The sequence below is a fragment of the Crinia signifera genome, chromosome 4, assembly GCF_055691185.1.
Source record: "Crinia signifera chromosome 4, ASM5569118v1, whole genome shotgun sequence".
In the NCBI taxonomy this organism is placed as follows: Eukaryota; Metazoa; Chordata; class Amphibia; order Anura; family Myobatrachidae; genus Crinia; species Crinia signifera.
In genome coordinates, this window is record NC_139220.1 from 131,334,605 (window position 1) to 131,356,775 (window position 22,171).

A 22,171-nucleotide genomic window follows, 5' to 3' on the forward strand; every position below is an offset into this window, starting at 1 on the left:
TAATAAAAAAAGGTCACTGAAACATGTATGTGTATCTTCAGTAGACATTGAATGACAGCTGGTAAGCCACAGGAATATGTTACGGGACAGGATGTATTGATGGGCATTGACTGGCATCAACAACAATGGTTTTCCAAGACATTTTCCAGAGACCTGCACTACCAAACAAAACGCTCCTGTGTTGGGTGGAAATGCTCAATCAAACAGGGTCCATGGCTAATCATAATAAAGGATGCCCCGGCACACACCACAGCACTGAAAATGTTGAGTGTGTGATAGACAAGGTATACTAGGTGCGTGGGTGTCTTTGCAATAGGGTGTCTCTGCTAATTTGTCTCATTGTGGAAATGTGCCTGCCACACATTGCTGAGATTACAGGCATTGTAAGGAAAATTCACAATGATGTGGGAGGGTTGTATGCAGCTGAGGGGGCTGTCTGGGAGCGCCACCTGATATTTGGAGCTTTCCAGCTATTCCAGGGGAGAAGGCAAGTATGGCCCATTCTTCATCAAACACCATTCCAATGGTGATTTACTGTAACAAGTTAATGCCAACGTGTTTTGGGAATGTTTTTCCTCAGCAGGGACTGAAAATCATGTAAAAATTGTAGGCTCAATGGATTGTGCAAAATACAGAAGATACTGCAAGACAACCTGCTTCAGTTTGCTAAAGGTTGACAGAAAGTTCACCTTCAGGATAATGATCCCAATCTCAAGGCCAAAGCAACATGGCGTGGGTGCACACACAGATCAATGTTTTACAATGGGCAAGTCAACCTCAGATCTCAAGCTTATTGAGAATCTATGGCACTATTTGAAACTTGCAGTCAACAATGTCATCCTACCACACTGAATATATATCCATTCGTATAATTAAACTGAGCTCACTTTCCTGGCATTCAAAAGAAACTCTGAATATCCTCTCATGCTTCAAACCCCCACAAAGGATACCTCCAGTAAATGAAACGCTACATAAAACATCAATAAATAAAATAGTGAATAAAACAATTCAAACACATCTAGACCAGTGGATATATAGATATTTCAGTATAAAATGTTAATGGAAAGTAATGTCCTATCTTGCTGGGTCTCGGCTTGCTCTGTTACTGAATAGGATATTCTGTTGTGCAGATAAGCCTAAACTACAGTTTATAAAATACTGAGAGGACCATTTAAAAAAAAAAGTGATAGGCAGTGATATAAAATCATTGTTATCATCAAACAACAATAAAAATACTATATTAGCGGTGTGTGTATATATAAAACACAAGTAGCACTTCTCTTGCCATTACTGGATATTTGAGTGATAATTAAACCATTATGCTCATAATGTTAATTCAGCATGGCAATTACTAAAACGCCTACTATTTACATTGCATATTTAAGGATGCACATTAGTCACAATGTGGCAATCTGTATTAATAAATAATTTACCGTGTGCATATTTGATAAAATCATGTGTAAACAGGCTCATAGTAATGAAATGAACATAAAAAAGGTGGATTAAAGTGATATACTTCAGATTAAGATTGTCCATTGTCTATGTTTGTCATCAATCATTTTCAAGAGAATTGCAGGAATGCAGAGACCAATGCAGAGACCATTGCAGAGACCATTCTAATTATACTGTACATTGTAGTCACAGACCAATCAGATCAGCCATTGTGTATAATATCTATCTATCTATATAGTAAGCATCGAAGTCCGTCCCTCTGTAATTACAATAATTACACTTACTGCAGTAATACTTGCTGGGTTGTCCAAAAACCCACAATGTAATATCCAGAGAGGTGGCACACACTCAGACTTGATACAAATGTCCTTTATTATCAGACAGTTTCGAGGTGCACTATGAGCATCAAAATTTAAATTCTACTAGTAGAAACAAGGCTCACATATATAGGTTTAAAACATTAAGCATCAGCAAGTTATCACCAGATTGTATACACAGCGGTTCCTGGGACAGTCACAAGTACTTCCAAAATTGCGGCTGATTGCACAAGTGGTAAGCTGGTGGCTGGACAGGACAGAAAAGACTTCAGCGTCAGTGACTGGAAACCATGCCCTCAACACGTTTTGTCACAGGGGACTTCGTCAGGAGGTCATGGAGGCCGAGACGAAACGCATTTATGGTGTGGTTTCCAGTCGCTGAAGTCTCTCCTGTCCTGTCCAGCCACTGGCTACCGATTGTGCAATCAGCCACACATTTGTAAGTACTCGAGGCCATGCTGGGAACTTCTGTGTATACTATCTGGTGATAATTGCTGATGCTGGATGTTTAAACCTATGTATGTGAGCCTTGTTACTACTAGGAAAGTATTTACAGTTTGATGCTTATTGTGCGCTTTTCCAAATTCATCGATCCTTGGAGTTTTAGACACTCAACAGCCAGAAGATTGAATTCCGGCTGTCGAGTTACAGTCGGAAGAACCGAAAACTGCCCGGGATTCCGACTGTCGGGATGTTATGGCAGTCGGAATCCTGGATTAAATTCCCTCCTAAGAGTAAACTATTAGCTACTTAGTACAAAGTACTGTACTTATGATTAGTATTTTTATTGCAGTATAAAGTAGCCGATTAAGGACGCATGGTGGATGTCACTCGTGTGAGAGCTATGTCCTATGCCTTTTTAACTTCGTACTTTTGTCTGAACTTTGCCTCTTCGGGCCCTTTTCAGAGATGCAAATAAACCCAATTGTTTGCGTAAATCTCTTAGTGGAACTGCACATTCGTTGCACCAATTCTGTGTGATTGCACACAGTGCCCCAAAGCTGCAGCGTGACTGAAAGGCAGCAGTAGTTTGGGGACAGGGAGGCGGTGGCATCGGGTAAAGTTCTATAAAATGGGGGCATGTCAATCCCACCTTTTGTAGGTGTGACAGCAGTGGATCACAGATGCATACAAGAGAGGTCTCTTTACACAAGACACTTCCTGCTGCATCTGCATAATTCTATTGGTATATAGTTGCAGATTAAGACACATTTTAAGAAAAAGTTACATGGAGCAGCTAAGTCACTGTCTGTGGTGCATCAAACAGGGCTTTTGATATTTTAGGGTAAGTACATACCTGTATAGCAACACGAGTAATGCATGAGCTCGCATTAATAGCACCCGCTATCTTTGAAATCCCATGCAGTTCCTCTTCCCTGCTTGGGGTGTCGCTGTCTGCTGGTGTGCTTCTAGCACAGTGTGTTCTGTATATCAGCACTGATATGCAAATCAGACCTGTGCTAGAAACACCACAGCACGCAGCGACACCTAGGCAGGGAAGAGGAACTGCATGGGTTTTCAAAGATAGCGGGTGCTAGAATGAACACTACATTCAATTTCCTTTCAAAGTTCATTTTCACAATGATATAAGACCAGAAGTGACAACGATGATGAGAGCAGTTATTTGGTTTATGTACACTTCCCACCATAGCTGAATATACAAAAATGTCACCGTGCAATGCATTCAGGAATTAAATCCTCAGTAGCAATATAACATTTTATTTCCTGACAAAAATGATTATTCATAATATACTTGATTTAAGTGTGAAGAAAATGAAATATTAATTAAAAAGGCATTTTTGGATTATAGGTTACAGACAGCCTTTATTTCATTTTTAGATCTAACCATAAATATAAAACATATAATTAATACTGACAGAAGTCAGAGAAATAGGAGTGATAAATTGTGGGCTGTGTGATTCAGAGATTTCTTTCAAATCCCTGAGATATAACAATCCCACATCTGAGTTTCACAATAAGATTAAGATCATGACATTCTTCGTAAGGAGGTGTATTTTACATGCAAAATAATATGACATATGCTAGAGCATGAGAAGGCTCAGGTAAATAATATAACCAATTACAAAGCAGAGAGAACTTCTATGTGTTCTATAACACTTATTTGCCCACTAGTCTCTCCATAGTCTGTAAATCTGGCCATACATCAGTGATGCATTGGGGCAATTGACAATTTTTGAATGATTGCCCTAAATCATTGGTGCTATATGGGCTTCCCCAATTGGCTATTGCGATAAAAAAAAAGTGATCACAATTGCCACTGCAGATTGACTTAAACTGACCTACATCTACAGATCGATTGTCAGATCAGTTCCAGAATTTCAAAGATAATTGTAAACTGTCATTTGCGCTCATCCATTTCCAGGTGTTTGTTTTCCAACCATCCAGATCTGACAATTAGTCTGTAGATGTATGACCAGCTTAACATGTTGGACAGTCTGCCACATATTGGATTGCAATTGCTAGTGTATGATGGCAATTGGTCTTTTGTGTGGCCGTTTTGACAATCAAACCGATCTTTTACTACTGACCATAGGCAACCATATATCATCAATCTGGTGAAGATTTTTCTTTTTCATCCATTATTTCACAAGTTCACAATATTACAATCTGAGCCCATACATGACAGATTATTTACCAGTGATTTGCAGATCTTTTTGATCTTCAAATCTGAAAATGCCCATACACCACCCAAATTTATTCTCTATAGCAGCGATGATCGGCAGTGGAAGAACTGCATTATTGTGAAAATGGTCAAACAAAAGACATACTGCCAGATCATTAGCAATAGCAAATCCAATCCAGTACAGATTATTCAACATGTTGGTCAATGTGCAGTGGCAATTATGATCATTTTTTATATAGCAATCATCAATTGGGGATTCCCATACATCAGTAATGACTTATGGAAAACAATACAAAGTTGGCAAAGTGCCCCAATCTATTTGGTTTATGGGCAGCTCATCACCGCTATAAAGATTACAGTTAGGTGGTGTATGGGCATTTTTAGATATGAAGATCGAAAAAGAAATTAGCAAATCACTAGTAAATATCTGTATAGGCACAAGCAGGGGCGTAGCTAAGGGTTCATGGGCCCTGGTGCGAAAGGTCAGCTTGGGGCCCCCCTACATACAACAAAATGGCCAGACACCAGGCAGGCACCCCAAGAAAATAAAAGCTGACAAGCCTGACAGGACTGGAGTCAGTGCTGTTGTGGAACTACACGTCCCAGCATGCCCTGCCACAGATTTTAGATAATGGATTTCTAAAACTGTGACAGGGCATGCTGGGACGTGTACTTCCACTGTAACAGTGGAACTACACTCCCTTTCACAGGCAGTGTGTTAACTGCTAGTACTTACCTGCTCACCACGCTTCCTTCTCCCGTCCCCAGTGCAATCAGTGTTTCTCCTTCCATCCTCTCCCCAGCGCGGTGTCTCCTGTGTCATACCACTCACAGCTTCTCTCGGCAGTCTCCTGTTGTCACGGCCCCCGGGTGTTCCTCTCCCCGGCGCGACTTTTCCGGCATCATCCTGCAGTGCTCACAGCTTCTCCCTCACCAGTCTCCTGGTGTCAATCACAGTGTCTCCGCTGCCGGGTGTTCCTCTCCCCAGCGCCTTACTCTCCAGAGTCCACAGCGCAGTCACCGCGCTGGGTGCTCCTCTTCCCAGCGCGGCTACCAATGACTGGCGGCTTAAGACAGTGAGCTGCGGTTCCAGGTGTCAGGACACCAGAGGTGGGGGTGCTGAACGTGCGGGGAAGCGGGTGGGGGAGCAGGCGTGCTGGGCGGGCGGCAGAGTTTGTGGAGCACGGCTCCGGCGCCATGTGAACTTCCTGCGCCTGGAGCAAGTGCTACGCCGCTGATCACAGCTCAGATACGGCCACCGTGTCCCGTCCCCAGCCAGCCAATAGGAAGGGGACCCCTTGCCGCGTGACGTCAGCGCGACGCACGTGGGCCCGCAAAGCAGCACTGGGAACGGGTGCGTCCTGTTCGCTTCCCTCTTCCAGGACGGCCGGACAGTGGCGGGGGTTGGGCCCCCTGGCTCAGGGGCCCGGTCGCATCTGCGACCGCTGCGACCCCTGTAGCTACGCCACTGGGCACAAGATTGGGAAATTGTGCATTCATGGGAGAAATTGTAAAATCTTCAAATCATGGATTGCATATTGCCGATGTATGGCCCTCTTTAGACCTGTTACATTTGGGGACATCCTAGGGCATATTGTCCACTGTCCCAAGCAGCACATCTTGCCTATTTCATTAATGTAGTGGGAATCGTGGCATTGGTGACGTTATTCATATAAATCATGCCACCTTTGCAGAGCAGTGGAGAATGGGAAATGCAATCATGACCAGTACAGTGGGACAGACAGAACCCTGGCATTTTTAACAGGTCTACGATCTATTAGGTCTATCATCACTTACAAGCCACATTCAATCACAGTACTAGGTGCTCCTATTTACTCAAATGCAGATATCTCATATGCCTACTTTTCTATGGGAGAATACCTATAGTAAAGGAAAACATTCATAAGAGCTTAATGCTCTTATGCGTGTACACACGGAGCAATATGATCGCTGAACAACATATTGCTCAGTGTCCCCTTTCCATCAGCGACCAGAGATGGTAGCGGTAGAGGGAGGCCAGATACAGGGTTAGACACTTTCTATGGTTGGACCTCCCCTATGATTGGTGTGCAACCTGTCATCATCATCATGTTGTATCAACCCAATACTAGATGTACCATAAAGGAGGTGCTTAAAAACAAGTATATTTATGGGCATGCACCATTGTGTATACTGTAGCAGACTATTTACAATGTACTCTAATAATGAATTCTGGGTAAGAACACCCCATTAAAGCCCAATGTCTGAGTGTAAAAGTGTTTGAGAGGACTGTGACTCTGCATCACCCATAGTTGTGTACACTTGTAAATACAATTAGGTATATAACAAGCAGCACAGAGTTAAGAGTCTTGCTAATTTTCCTTCTACAAGTTTACTAAGGCTACTAAAATGATCACAGAAAAAAAATAGAATAAAACAAACCCTCAAGTCCAAGTTTAAAGGCTATCTATGATGGAGCACAGGTGACTGAATTACATATTTGATTATCCTCCCAAAAGTTGCAGGAGACTCCTGATTGTTTGTGTTGTCCCAAGCAGCCCCAAAAGAACAAGCGGATCTCCTGCTTCTCTCTTGCTTACTAGTGAAGTGGGCAATATGGGGAGATGATTAGAGGAATTGCAATGCCATTGTAAAGGGGGTGTGGCTAAATTACACAAATCATGTCATTGTCACTTAGTTGCTCCCTCTAACCCACAAATCAACTATTTTCTTGTGTTGGTGGTGGGGCCAAGGATTAACCCAAATGTCAACAATCCAATGAGGTTTGAAGATGAAATATCTCTCTGGACACTGGTAACTTACTTTGAAGGCATCATATAAAATTGCAGTTGTATTAGAAAGAGATTGCTCATGCAATCATGTCTTCCTTAAACTGGTTGTTGACCAGGGATGTGGTTAACATCCCGGTGGTCAGGATGCCTGCATTCAACATGATTATGCCGGCATCCTGACTGCCCTCACAAGACAAAAACCAGAACTCCGAATATCAAGATCCCAACAGTTGGGATCCAGAATCATAAGGTATGTGTGGCTAAACTAGCCAGTGCCAGGGGAAAGTTAGGGATAGTCACCTACAAGGTGGGGTTAGAGTTACAGATGTGCATTTTCAGATTTACTCTGATTTCAAAGCAGGATCCTGCTTTGAAATCAGAGCAAAGCAGAGTAAATCAGAGCCTGCACATCTCTAGTTAGAGTTAGGCTACAGGGGAGGGGTTATGTTTAACAGGAAGGGTGCATGGGGACGAGAGTTTAGGCTGTTAGAAGGGAAGGATAGGAAATTATGGGGGTAGGGGAAAGGGTTAGGGCGCCTTACGAGCCTGTGGACATTTCACAATTGGGATGCCAGGGTAGGTATTATGACCGCCGGCATCCTTAACACCAGGATGCTATATATATTGACCACCAGAGAACATGTTGTGAAACTCCATACATTCTGAAGAGCAACAGTATGTACACCTTTGCACTATCTTTTTGTAGAAAGCTGCAGAGTAACATTGCACTGCACACCAGTTGCATATTCTGTATATGTGCATCTTTACCTTCTAAATATTTTCATGGCAATATTTCAGCAAGTCTTTACAGGCAGCCAGCTAGCAGCAGTACACTTATTGAAAGCAGAGTCTATCACGCGCTGGTTCTTTAATCTTCTGCTTTTTCGCACTCATTAGAGCAGACAGATTTAAACCCAGAACAGTTATTTCTCTAAGTGTGTCTAGCAGAGGAAGCTGTAAATATAGAAAAAATCCTGCTTCACTGACACCCATGATTCTCCCCACCTTTGTGTGTAATAGTTCAGTGCATCCATTATTTCCAGCAGCAGGTATTATGCTGTAGGTATGATTGCTGTGAAATAGAGTGTGTACCTGTGATGCTTTGTCTCCTGACGGCCAGAGAGCCATCCGGTGCCTTTGTCTGGTTAGCAGACTTCGTATATGGACCTTCATCTGGAAGAGATAAACAATTAATAAAATATTAATCATCAAGTCAGCAGCAACTTCACTACTTGTGATCAATGCATTCCCAAACTATAGCCAATAATACGTAATAGTATGCAGACGATACTCAAATCGATCAACCACAGAGCTGTCACCAGTGGTTTTGGCCTGTGTCTGGGAATGCCTCTCACCTTGGATGTCTTTTTGCCAAATATTTCCAAAACAGAATTATACTCCCACCATCCAAGAGCAGTTATCATTCTAATATCTCCATACAGCTCAACAATCTCTCTATCCCACAAGCTCGATGCCTAGAGGTCATTCTAGACTCTGAACTGTCCTTTGTTTTCAATATTCAATCTGTCTCTAAATCATGTTACATGCATCTAAAAACATATCCAAAATACGACCCTATCTCACACAAGACACTGCTAAATCTCTAATCCATTCATTCCTTGTATCCTGCATTGATTATTACAATAGTCTGTTTACTGGTCTTCGCAAGAACAGACTCTTGTCACTGCAATCCATTTAAACGCTGCTGCTAGGCTGATCCACCTAGCAAGACGTTCATCATCTACTGATCCCCTCTGCCTCCCTCCATTGGTTGCCTATATTCTACTGTATTCAATATAAAATAATTCTACTCACATATAAAGCTATTAACCATACTGCACCAGCATATATCTCCTTACTTATCACAAAATATCTCCCAACTGAACCACTCCACTCTGCACAAGATCTGCGTCTCTTTTCTGCATGGATCACTAGCTCCCATTCACTATTACAGGACTTTCATTGGGATGCTCCCACCCTATGGAAAGCCCTTCCATGCAAAATGACTCTCCACTAGCCTCCAAACTTTCAAGTGGTCCCTGAAAACTCACCTCTTCAGGCAAGCCTATCATATTTACATACTGTACACATAACCCTCAGAGGCACTTATGTATTATACAGCTTCCCTTCTGTACTTGCAACTTTGGTAGGACGGCTATGCTATTACTGGTGCCTGTCCTTGTGTTTCCCTCCTATATCCCTATAGATTGTAAGATTGCAGCAGGGCCCTCCTACCTCCAAATCTGTCTGTTTTTACCCAGTTGCTCCATCACTGTCTAGAATTGTAAAGTGCAATGGAATTTGCAGCACTATTTAAGAAACTGTAAATAAATAATAAATAATCCCCCCTTTATTACAGTAACAGCCTCCAAATCGGAAAAGTTATTCACATCCACTCAGCCACAAGATGTGATGTCTGGCATTAATCGCTGTCCTACAGTAGGCATTCTGACTCCAAACCTTTATTTCAATGCCCTTGAAAGTAATTGGAGAAAACTGAAAAAGCAACACACTAATTAGAAGGTGTGTGTCACAGTACTCCCAGGCAATGTTTTATATAGATAAGCCTTGCTTACATTTCTGGCCATTCAACACTTGTGAATAACTGGCTCCAGTGGCGGACCGAGAGGTGGGGTGGCAGCACAGTCAAATTCAATTAAAGGGGACATACCAGTGAGTACCAGGCAGCGATGATTGACAGCTTGGGGGGTGGGGGATGTTAGTGGATGTAGCTCCCCTATTTGATGTTGAGTGTTCTGCAGCCCCACGTTTTGTCGCCACTGCCTAGCTCTATTTATCAGTTGGCATATGTTTGAACAATAGAATAACAAAATAAGAGAACATTCTATGTTGCTCATGTGTGAATATTTTAGTTTTCCCTATAGCCTGTTCTCTGTAAAAAATATATCTATTTGCCTGTCTATATGTATGTATGTTTACACACACAGTCATATGTAGGGCAGATTCATCCACGGGTTCCATGACCTTAGCTCCCGGGTTATTTCAATGCATGTTTTATGTAAAATTCATAAGTCATGTCTGTTGAGTGTTATTCCTGCAGTATTTGATCTATGTGAAGTACATGAAAGTGTGGGGAAATCCTCATGACCCAAAAAAAAATGGCCAAGTAGAAGGCTGTTCGAGGCCATAAGCAAGTATAGGAGGAATGTAAATGGTTGCTTTTTGTCAACTAAAAATTACAGAAACAAGTGTAAAAAATGAATGTACTTTCAGGGGTACATTAAGAAGTCTCTATAATTATAATAAGTGCTAAGATTGTAAAAAGTGGTGAGAAAAACCCTTGGAATTCTTATCTGCAAGATAAAAGCTTCCCCAACACAACACCCAGCATATACTGTAGGCCCCACATCATTTAACGGATTTATATGGTTTTTCAGGGAAAATCACCTGAAACCGATGCGTGCTCCTGTGGGTCATAGGCGATGCCCTCCATGCACCTGCACCTCTGTAGGAGGTCCTGTGAATTGGTACCTTCCAGACCCTGCACCCCTTGTCCTCTGCACCATAGTCCCTTCCAATCCACCTTTTGGGGACTTTGTAAGTTGGCAACTTCTGCACACCCCAACCTCTCCCATCAGGAAATGGGGACATGTAGGGTGGGTGGGGAGACCGATAGGATTATACCGCAGAGAGGGTAGAGAAGATTGTAAGAGTGTTTAAAAAAACAACAAAAAAACAAATACAGCTAAGGATCCAACGAATGATATGAGGCGTTCTTCTAAATAAATGAATAATTTACATACATACAGATATACATGTATGTATGTCACACCTTTGTAAGCCAATTAGTGGCAGATATTAAACAAAAGCTTGCAAAGAGACAGAAGAATAAGCAGAACAATGAATACAACCTGCGTTTCACTGCACATTTATGAAACAGAAGACAAGTTTGTCATTAAGGAATCATTTTCATGTAGCTATATAGAGGCATGTTCAGGAACTACAGAAGGACCCAACAGTACATTGGCAGGTCAGGATAAATCACAACAATTCAGTATTGATTTTTGTATTATTATGATCCCACTAAGCTCTTCTGTCATCTGAAAGTGTAATTGAAATAAATTTAATTAATGTATTTTGTTTTATTCTCCCCAGACTCTTTCAAATAGCTCAATAATCATTACAGTGAAATCTAAACACATCACCAACTGCAACTACAATTACAAAAGTCTTGAACAGAAACTGAAAAGAGCTAACACACAGGGCTATCACATCGATATCAGTTCTTTATATGGCATTTCTGTAGATCAGGGGAATTCAACATGCAGCCCTCCAGCTGCTATGTACTTATGCATCTCAAGAAGCCCTGCCATGAGATTGCTATCAGGGCATGCTAAAGACTGTGGCAGATCATGCTGGAATGTGCAATTCCCAGCCCACTTTAGGGCCGTATGTTAACTACCACTGCTGACCTATGTGGGGCAATCATGTATTACAGTGGTTCCCAACCTTGGTCTTCAAGAACCCCTAACAGTTCACGTTTTCCATGTCACCCAGCCAGTGTACGGTGTGTCACCAACGGTCACAATTTTAACCTGTAAAACGCAAATTGGTAGGAGTACTTGAGGACCAGGGTTGGGAACCACTAATGTACTACATAACATGATAACAGTACTCCAGTTGAGGCTTAGCTACACACCAGAGACGGTAGTCTGGTGCTTGTCAATAAAAGCAGTTTATATTTAAAACAATGTCGCAATGTTTGTTCTGCAGGCTACAGTGTTCCCAGTGTCATATGACACTGTTACCAGCAGTCACAAGGAACATAAAGTAGTAAGCAGAGAAGTGTTGGAATGCACCGCTGAGCTCTATCTGTGATGTAAACTATTTTACCTACTTCAAATTCCGCTGTCGTCATAAGACTTGCTTAGAACCTGATTTTGTGTGTAACTGGCCGCCACATATGCCTGCCCTCCAGAAAGATTTTGAAAAGGAGTAATTTCTAAAAACATCACATGCCTGCTTACATAGTAACTGATCTTATAGTTGTCTCTTTAGAGAAAAAACTTCAGTGTAGTATTGTTGCTTAGAAAAGGAGTAAACAAGAACAGTTACAGTACAAAGATACATTCCTACAAAAAATGTAGCTTTTTTTTGCAAAAACTTTTACCTGCATGAAGCAGCTAACAAGTGTGTTAGATTATAAAGATTCATTTATCATCTATATATATATATGTCTAGTGTCCGTCAGTGTGTCTCCGAAACACTGCCATCTGTTGGCAGCGAGTGAAACTCCATCTCTTTCTCTCACACATGCACAAACACAGAGGAAATCAAAAAGTAGCACACTAGCTTCCAAAGCATTTGCTTCAAGCGGGCTTACTAGTATAAACATATGTATATCATAAACTAAACTTCATTGTGAAGAGATTATGTGAGGTGCACGGAGAAGTGAACTTACCAGCTTCCTGATGTACACTCAGATGATTAAAGCCACAGATATGGGCCATTACTGTACCTGTGCTACACAACCAAAAATGTTCAAGCCCAGAGCCCTTGACAATTTCCAGTCTCTGCAGCCTTTAATTAAAGATAGACTACTTAAGCTTCTTTCCCATTTTACATCTGCTCATCCCCAGCCTGTGGAAGTCCATGGCTACTTCTGTAGGCAATGTGCGTTGAGCTGATTCATAGTATTAGGCTGCAAAATCAGCAGAGCAGCAGAAAGCTTTATGTCTTGCTGTAACCCTGCTCCGAGCCTGGGCTGCAGAAATTAGTTTTAATATAGCTCCTGGTCTCAGTATGCAGATACTTGGCAGCTGTAACACGGATCCATTGCTGCATTGATATTTCTCCTCACCCTCCCACCTCACAGATGATTAATATGTGCAAGCAAACAAAACTGAATCAACACAAATGCGTACCAGGCTATGCTAGTATTTCACTCATTTATTTATCTTTTCCTTTAATCTTAAATGAAGTTGTAGATGGTAAGTGCACAGTTAAACAAAATTAAAGGATATGAGTAGCGCATATTTAAAAATCTGTTCCCCAATAAAATGTCTTCTAATTGTATTTACACCTTAGAATCTTTTATTACCTACTATTTTACTTCAATATGAGTCCTAATGTTATCATGCGGATATGGTAACAGAAGAGGACACGGAACAGTTTTTTTTAGGGAGCAATAAAACACAGGCATTAGCTGCTGCGACAGCCGGTGACTGAATGCCACAAATCTCCTCGGCTGCTGCAACATTACTGTCATTTTTATGGAAAGTCGAGTTCTACCTTCTGCAGAAGTCTCTTCCTAAAACAAAGCTTGCTCGTATACACTCTGGCAGAGAAGTAAATTCTGGATATTACCTGCTTTCCAAATTCCAGGGAGGAATCTCAGGAATATACAGGAGATGGTAAAATAATATTTGTGGGGGGAGATGAAAAGACACCTCATGTGTGGTCATGTGTTTAAAAACAGAATTTTACAATATATTTTATACACACACACAATTTTTATGGACACAGGGGCATTTTACTAGAGGGGGCATGAGTAGACTACGGGTGGGCTCCCTAATCTGCATATTTCAATAGGCATACGTTGCATGCGAAGATCTAACCCCCCCCCCAAGTGCACTGCACACATTGCACCTATTATGGAACCATTTATGTATGGACCTTAATGCAACATAATCACATAAATATTCAGGCCCAAAACAGGGCAATCTAACTGCGGGGAAAATTGAAATACCCTGTAGGATTTTTCTACAGCCGCTGGGGTTCCCGAGTCAGTTTCAAACATTTTTTCCTAAAATTAGTGGGACATGCTCTAGTGTCGGCCACACTCCCAACCATAGAAAGGGGAGCATTTTTTTCATCTTGCATCATGGGTTTTTAGGCTCTGAAACCTCTGCAACCATTTCTTATCAAATTGAATACTGCTGCTCTTGGGAACACACATACCCATGGCAATACAAAATGAGTTACATCATATGCTTGGGACCCTGGGCCAGAAGAAATAAGTTTTAAAGTGATACACCACCAGCCAATCAGCTCCTAACTGTCATGTCACAGGATGTGTTTGTAAAATGACAGGTAGGAGCTGATTTGTTGTTGGTATATCACTCTCCATTTTATCACTTTTCAAGGCTTAGTACATCTCGCCCTTATGCACAAACATATTGTACATCCCTTATATGCTTTTCACTTGCATCTCTATAGCAAATGCATCCCCATTTATTTTTTTTTATTTTTTTTTAAATGAATATTTCCAATAAAAATTAAATAATGGAAATGAAAACAAAATCACCTAAAGTCAAGCATCACAAACTCATAGAAAATAAAAAAGGTTGGTACAATAAATAATAAAGAGCATGGAAACAATCTTATATCACAATAAATATAAATTTAGCCTATTTCCAAGCAGCTGAATCTTTGTTTTCTTGTATACGTAGTTCATTCTAGCACCCACTATCTTTGAAAACCCATGCAGTCTGCTGTGGTGTTTCTAGCACAGGTCTCGTTTGCATTTCAGTGCTGATAAATAGACTAAACTGTGCTAGAAGCACTACAGCAGACAGCGACACCCCAGGCAGGGAAGAGGAACTGCATGTGTTTTCAAAGATAGCGGGTGCTAGAATGAACACTAAATACAAATCATAAATACTACTTAATGTAAGCTAAAATTATATATTTTTTTATTTGCATATTAATAAGACAGGGAGTAGTTATATTTCTTTAGTTACCCGATACCCCTTTCCCACAGAAGACCATATTGCCGAGTGAAGCATTTGTACCTAGCAAATTGTGGATCAACCTGGGATGTGTAAACTATCTGACAAACTGCAAACATCTGTCCACAGTTCAAAATAAAAACATATTAGGATGGGATGTAGTTAATATACTGACAGTCTGGAACCCCACAGTTAGGATGTCAATGCCAAGATCCCAACTGCCTACATTACTACCAGACGGAATCTCAGCGCACAGTCTCTATTCTCCCAAGTGAGAGTCCACAAAACCGATAACGGGGGAATAGAACATTGTAGCAAGCGACCACATTCACAATAAGGCCTCATTTGCGCTTCCACTGTTGCCCGGCATTCCTGCAGCTGGGATACCAACTGTTGGCAATCATGCTGAACCCTTCAGAATTCCATTATGTATTTTAAAATCCCAATGCAATCAGAGATCCCCCAAATGATTTTTACAATATAGTGGGGTATTCAATCCGGGATTCCGACTGTCAGAACGTCCCACCAGTTGGAATCTGTGGTGTTATAGGGCGGGATGTTGTAACATCCACTGCCCATTATCGCCGGGCATCGCATTATTAATAACGGCATATCCTCTAACACTGGGGTAGCCAACCCTAGTCCTCGAGAGCTACCAACAGTGCATGTTTTGCAGGTCTCCTCACAGAATCACAAGTGAGCTAATTAGCTCCATCTGTGAATCTTTTAAAATGTGTCAGTGATTAATGAGTGCAGCTGTGCAGCAGCTAGGTTGTCTGGAAAATGTGAACTGTTGGTAGCTCTCGAGGGCTAGGGTTCGCTACCACTGCTCTAACATATGCGGTTATTAACGCAAGGGACAGCTCTTGCGATAAGAGTTGTCCCTTGCGATGTGGTGCTGGACTTCCGGGTCTGTGACCCGGGAGTCCATCTGCACATGTGCAGAGCACAGCGCCGGCCGCAGGGCATGATGGAAGGGATCAGTGATGGATCCCTCACACAGCGCTGCGGTAAGAAGCCCATAGGCTTCTGCAGGGAATCGACAGCTTTTGCTGGCGATTCCCTCCGCAGAGCTGCCACTGCGGAGGGGGGTTAGAGCATACAGAAATGCGGTAAAAACCCCGATAACGGGTTTTTACCGCATTTCTGTGTTAGAGAATCGCCCCCTTAGTGCCTTTCAACTGTAGCTCAACAGCCAGAATTCAATGTTCCGGCTGTCAAGTATAGGAAACTCCGTGGATCAGCGAAAACAGATCCGACTTGTTCAAAGTCGGATCTGTTTTGTCAGATAAAGCCTTCAATGCAGTCTGTAACCGCAGCATTAAATAGGCAAGGGCCGCTATTTCCGCTGGCGAAAATAGCAGCCAGGATTGAATACCCCCATAGACTGAAGTAATGTAGTTTAATTGTGAAACATAAATAGAGCACTACAATAGGTGCAAAAATAAGACCAAAGAGTCTATTTTCATATATAGTGACCTGAGTATTAAATATACACATTTCATAATGATAAAAATAACTTTTCAGCGCAATGTTTGTTAATATCCATGACAAGGCACAGGAGAAAAACACAGGAACATTCTGTAAATTATGCATATAAATAGTTGTGCTCTTGATGGCATTAATGGAGAAGGCATCATGGCAGTACTTGTGCTTGATGGACTCCTCCAAGTTTTTATCAGCAATAGTTTTTTCCAACTTTTAATAACTGGCCCTATCAATCATGCCTGCCCTATATGTAATCATTCCCATGATAAACTTTCTGAAATAGGGTTTCAGAAAGTGTTTCACGAAGCCTAATACTGCCCATACACTTGTGCAATCAGATTCGATGTGACATCGAATTGCGATGTCAATTGAACCCGATCACATCTTGTTGTGCCCCTTTACAGCACCCGATGTCGCATGCCATCTTGAGATGGCACATCGGGTGCTGGAAGAGGGCGGGTAGAGAGTGGCGTTGCCCGCGGTCGAGTGGTACACATTTTGTCAATTGAACCCGATCACATCTTGTTGTGCCCCTTTACAGCACCCGATGTCGCATGCCATCTTGAGATGGCACATCGGGTGCTGGAAGAGGGCGGGTAGAGGGTGGCGTTGCCCGCGGTCGAGTGGTACACATTTTGTGCATACATTCATTCGATTTATCTGCCAGATGTGGTCGAAATCGAATGATTGCGTGCGATATCTTACAAGTGTATGGGCAGCATAACACTAGCCACCCTCCCAATGGTCTAGCCCTAATTTCCACCACCCGCGCAACCATATCCTATCTAACAGTTGCATGCCTCCAAGATCCATCAGGATTCTAAAAATCAGGATCCCGTTGTTGGTATTTTCACTGTCGGGATACTGACTGACAGTATTTGGACTTGATCTCCTTTAAGAGCGTAGGTACTATATATCTGTCCTGATGGTTTTCACCCCTAGATAAACCCGGCATGCCACTGCAGCAAATAACTGACCCCACTTTGTTTCAACTGTGTGAATAGCCAAATAAACATTTTAGGTATTTTGTATATGAGATATAACAAAATTATTCCACAAATTGTGAAAACCCACAAACAGTTCCTTCAGCTGACAACCTGATTTCAGCTTTTATATGCCCTCCAGAGTAATTCTTTTACCTGCATGTAGCCCTAACAAATGGGTATAGACAGTAACCCCAGAGAGCTCACACAGACAGGCTTAAGAAGTATTAAAACAAGCAACGTGTATTGCCTTGTGAGACTGAGAACTTACATTCTGCATGGATATTTCCATAAATCAGAATACTTCACAGTGAAACTCATAAGGTCCCTAGCAGTGCACTTATTCCTTCTACGATGCAAATTCATCCTCAACAATGCCTGAAGGCATCCACGTTTGGCAGGATAAGAATCCTCCATTTTATTTATCCTGCTCCTGCTTAATGAATGTTTGAAGAGTATCCCCAGCTTACAGAAAGGCACACAAGTATAAAGACTTCTCTAACTTCAGTACAAGTGTTAAGAAGCCAAGTATCGCCTTTAGGGACATTGTATTTCCTTTGGATGCTGTGAAGGCTATGAGTGGAGCGACAGATGGGCTCCAAATGTGTCTATTAGTTCAAGTGGAGGAACAAGGGAAACCGCATCACAGCAAGAACAATGGTCAAATATAGCAGCACTTATTGTAGGCTCATTTCCTTTTATTGGGGTTTAAGCTGCATGCTCTGTTCCCTTAAGGGATGATGCAGAGTTAAATGTAATAGTTAAATGCAAGCCTCTATCTATATACCTCCATATGAGCAAACGCTCTATTATCATATAGTAAAACCCCTTCATCTGCAAGTGACAAATGCCATGCATATGACTGAATCATCCATACATGTGTGCGCACAATAGGAAAACATGCAATACGCATACACAACATTCACTAGTGTGTGGAAACACAAGTGCACAAGGACTTCTTCCCAAGACCATGTGCCATAAAGACCTCTAGTAGTAAAGGATCTTCAAAACTCGCTGGAATGTCACACTGCCTGCAGATGAAGCTGTAGGATTGCAGTGAAATCCCTTTAGGATTGTTATACAGGAATTTCTTTCCAATTTTGATTACCTTTAATAATCAACTTAAACCTGAATAAGTACTACTACTTAACACCTAGCTCCGACTTAGCAAACTGGCCAGAAAACAAGGTCCCCATTGTCAGAAAATGGACTGGTGAAAGAACATTGGAAAGTCAAAATATATTCTGTTCTTGATTTCCTTTATTTATGTCTGAATTTGCCATTACACTTTTCTACTTGTACATAACTCTGTTGTACTGTATGTAACCACACAGTTCTCCAGGGTCTAATCTCATCTGTGGCAGCCGTCACCCTAGACAATATTATTTCTTGTTTTGAGGATGTTTCGCAATGCTTGAAGGATATGGTGCGGACCTTCTGGGAAATATGTTGCTCCGTAGGTCTTTGTTTCTATTAAATTTAATTATTTCAAACATGCTTTGTATGCGAATGGACATGTACAGCATACAGTTGCTGACAACTGGGGCCAGTCATTAAGTACATAAAACTCGCTTTCGAACACTGTACTAAAGCGGAGATAAAATACAAAGCTTTATGTAGACTTTTAACTTGATTTGTGTTCCAATTCCTGAGTGTGTGAACCATTTCCTATAATGTTTCTTAACAACATCTAACAGTTTAGTCAGAGGAAAAAGCTATTTCCCGAATGCTTAGGCAGAAAGATCCATTACCAACATCTTCATTTAATCAACAACAAAACAAGATTAATAACTTGTCATCCTGCAGTACAAAACCTCCTTCATAATATTATCTAAAAGCTATCCATTTGTTGTTTTGGGAACTTCCTTTAATTTCACATGATTCACCCATTGCTCTGCATCCATCCTTATGCGGGAGGATCTGATAACGCTATTTGGTTATCATGGCTCTAAGCCCACTCAAGGTAGACCATCAGGTAGTCTTCTCAAAATAAGCGACTTCTGGACATTTTGGAAGAGTAGGTACATACTTGCCTACTTTCTGAGGAGATCTTACTGAGTCCAAGCAGACTAAATCACATTCTCTGCATCTGTATTACTTGAGTAGTGGGCAGGTTGTTTAGAACATAGGCCATTATTCTTGTTGACAAATTCCTTCTCAAATGGACAAAATCATGTGCACTGCAGGTGGGGCAGATATAACATATGCAGAGAGAGTTAGATTTGGGTGGGGTTTTACTTTGAAGTGAGATCTATCTATTGTAGTGTAAAAATAAAGCAGTCAGTATTTTCCCTGCACAAAACAAAATAACTCACCCAAATGTATTCTCTCTGCACAAGTTACATCTATACCACCTGCAGTGCACATGGTTTTGTCCATTTGAGAAGTAATTTGCCTGTGTAAGTGAACCAGAATAACTCCCATAATGTGCCCCATTGAGCAGTAGCAATTTTACATAGCGAAACTCCGCTGTATGATGAATCGCACCATAATGACATAAATTCATATAATTCCCTTAGAGATATCCAAAAGGGTCAAATAGTACTGTAGGTAGGTATGGCATAATCACTTCCGTAATGTAAACTGGGAAAAGGAAGTGGGTGAATCGGAATTCTATAGGCCAGTCTAGTCTAGTCATCAGCCAACTGGATTTTATGTCCTGTGTTTGGTTATATATAGACCATCATTTATATGGTCACTATGTCTAATACAATATTTGCACAGGACTTTGTAAATAACTATTCAGTGAGATACAATGTATAGTCGGGACCACGAGCATTCCGGATAGGGGATTTTTTCGGTTTTTAGAATATTTTTTTTTTAGGCTTACTTACCTGTCCCCTGATGGTGTCCGGTGGTCCCTCGGCATCCACAGCAGGCCTCCGGCATCTTCTCTGGGTCTCCAGCAGTGCCAGGAATGCATTGCGCGGGTGTGCGCGCGCACCGGTGATGTCACCGGCGCGCTCGCACACTCGCGCAATGCATTTCTGGGACCGCTGGAGGCCCTGGAGAAGATGCCGGAGGCCTGCTGTGGACGCCCTGGGACTTGGCAAGTATGAAAAGAGGGTTAGGGGGGGGTAAAAAAATAAAATAAATGGATACACGGATATATGGGATACTCAACCTGTATTGCAGCACATTATTTATTTATAACCGCTTAAACTTTTAAGTCTACAGCGCTTTACTCTTTCACAAAATCCACTCTTTCATTTCAGTTCATCTTCCAGAGTTGATGTCTTGTCACCTACTTATATATTTATCTAGATTGCTTTAAAAACAACTGTTAAAATGACAAAGGAGATGAAAATTTGGTTATATTACTTATTTTCGTTATACATTTACAGCATTCAGGGAACATGGATATAATTTTGAGACTGTTTTTGCATATCTTCAAACCCTGAATCAGTCATTTGGAAGCTCTTTATAGACCTTTAATCTTCTGATTTCGCGAAGTAGCACATGTCATCTTTACTGTCATTATCACAAGTGTTTTGATTTGCCTAAGCGTAGAAAAAGATTTACTGCATTTCTAAACTTTGTTTAGTTGGTAAAAAAGGATGGAGGGAAGAGGTTAAAGTCCTATCAAGCAAGAAGATATTAAAGTAGATCATCAAAAGCAAGCTTAAAGGCATGGCTAATGTACGAGCAGCACAGTTCCTTCCAAGATAAAAGGGCAGATCAGACGTAATGGACTTGTAACTTTGTAGGTAAATATGATATTTGATATGTCCGTTTTGAAAATCCATGAGATCTTTACATAAGGACAATTACAAGAAGACGACTAGGAAATGTTCACGTTACTCGGGTGACTGCAAGCAAGAGATTTGCCTAACTATTTCTGATTTACGTCATGAATTCATTCATTTTCATCAATATATACTTTACACTGTGTTCAGAGGATAAATACTATGTTATCGGGGTAAATTTACTAAAGCTTGCCTTTTTAGAAAAGAGGTGTTGCCAATATCAACCAATCAGATACTACTTATTTACACAGAACCTTCTAGAGGAGAATAGCTAGAATCTGATTGGTTGCTATGGGCAACATCTCACTTCTAAAAACTCACTTTACCCCATCATCTCTGTTCAATTTAAAGATCCATCAAGAGCAGGGGAGAGGGGATACGGCATACCCTCCAACATGACCCATTCCATTAGGTACAAAATGCTCTGTTCCTGGACTTCCCTGCCAGTGGCAGTTACAGAGGTGAGGCTCCAAAAGAGTCCAACATTCAAAGAGGGGGTGGACATATCAACTGTCAGGGAATCCAGGACAGTGACGTTTTGGGTGGCATTAGGTGTGACTTTTTGAATATTGGACTGTGCTGCAGGCTCACACCTGTACCTGCCACTGGCAGGGAACAGAGCATTTGTATCTTATGGAATCGGTCACGTTGGAGGGTATGATACGGTCACTAGGTCGAGCCTATTTAGGTTGACATGCAGTGATCAACCACTGAATGTCAAAAGGGCTTAGGTCAACACCTGAATTAGGTTGACATGGCTACAGTCAACAGCTTTGAAAGGTTGACACAAGCATTAGGTCGACGATAGGTTGGTTGAAAGAAAAAAGGTCAACATGAGTTTTTCACATTTTTTTGAGCCGACATCTGCTGACAGGCAGTATTTCATGCACTACGATCAATTTTGGCATGGCGGGAGAATAAAATAATGTGCCCAAAGCATGGCAAGCACAGAGAGTCATGCAAGGGGACAGGGTACACTTTGACAGTGTCCATGTTGACTATGTCGACATCCGGGACAAAATAAAACATGAAAACTCACGTCAACATTTTGATTCTTGACCTTCCCATTATCGACCTAA

General features: G+C 41.5%; 1 protein-coding gene across 16 annotated transcripts in view; it reads right to left on the reverse strand.

Moving 5' to 3' along the window:
* Positions 1 to 22,171, reverse strand: part of GRIP1 (glutamate receptor interacting protein 1) — a 483,847-nt gene that overhangs the window by 158,902 nt on the left and 302,774 nt on the right. For 14 of the 16 annotated variants that reach the window (XM_083182482.1, XM_083182486.1, XM_083182485.1 and 11 more), the window contains exon 2: positions 8,277 to 8,357. In XM_083182482.1, coding sequence (XP_083038608.1) covers positions 8,277 to 8,357 — 81 coding nt within the window. Of the gene's footprint in view, positions 1 to 8,276; positions 8,358 to 10,592; positions 10,654 to 12,606; positions 12,671 to 22,171 lie in introns of those variants that run through there. The other 2 variants (XM_083182483.1, XM_083182484.1) reach the window with 2 other exon arrangements.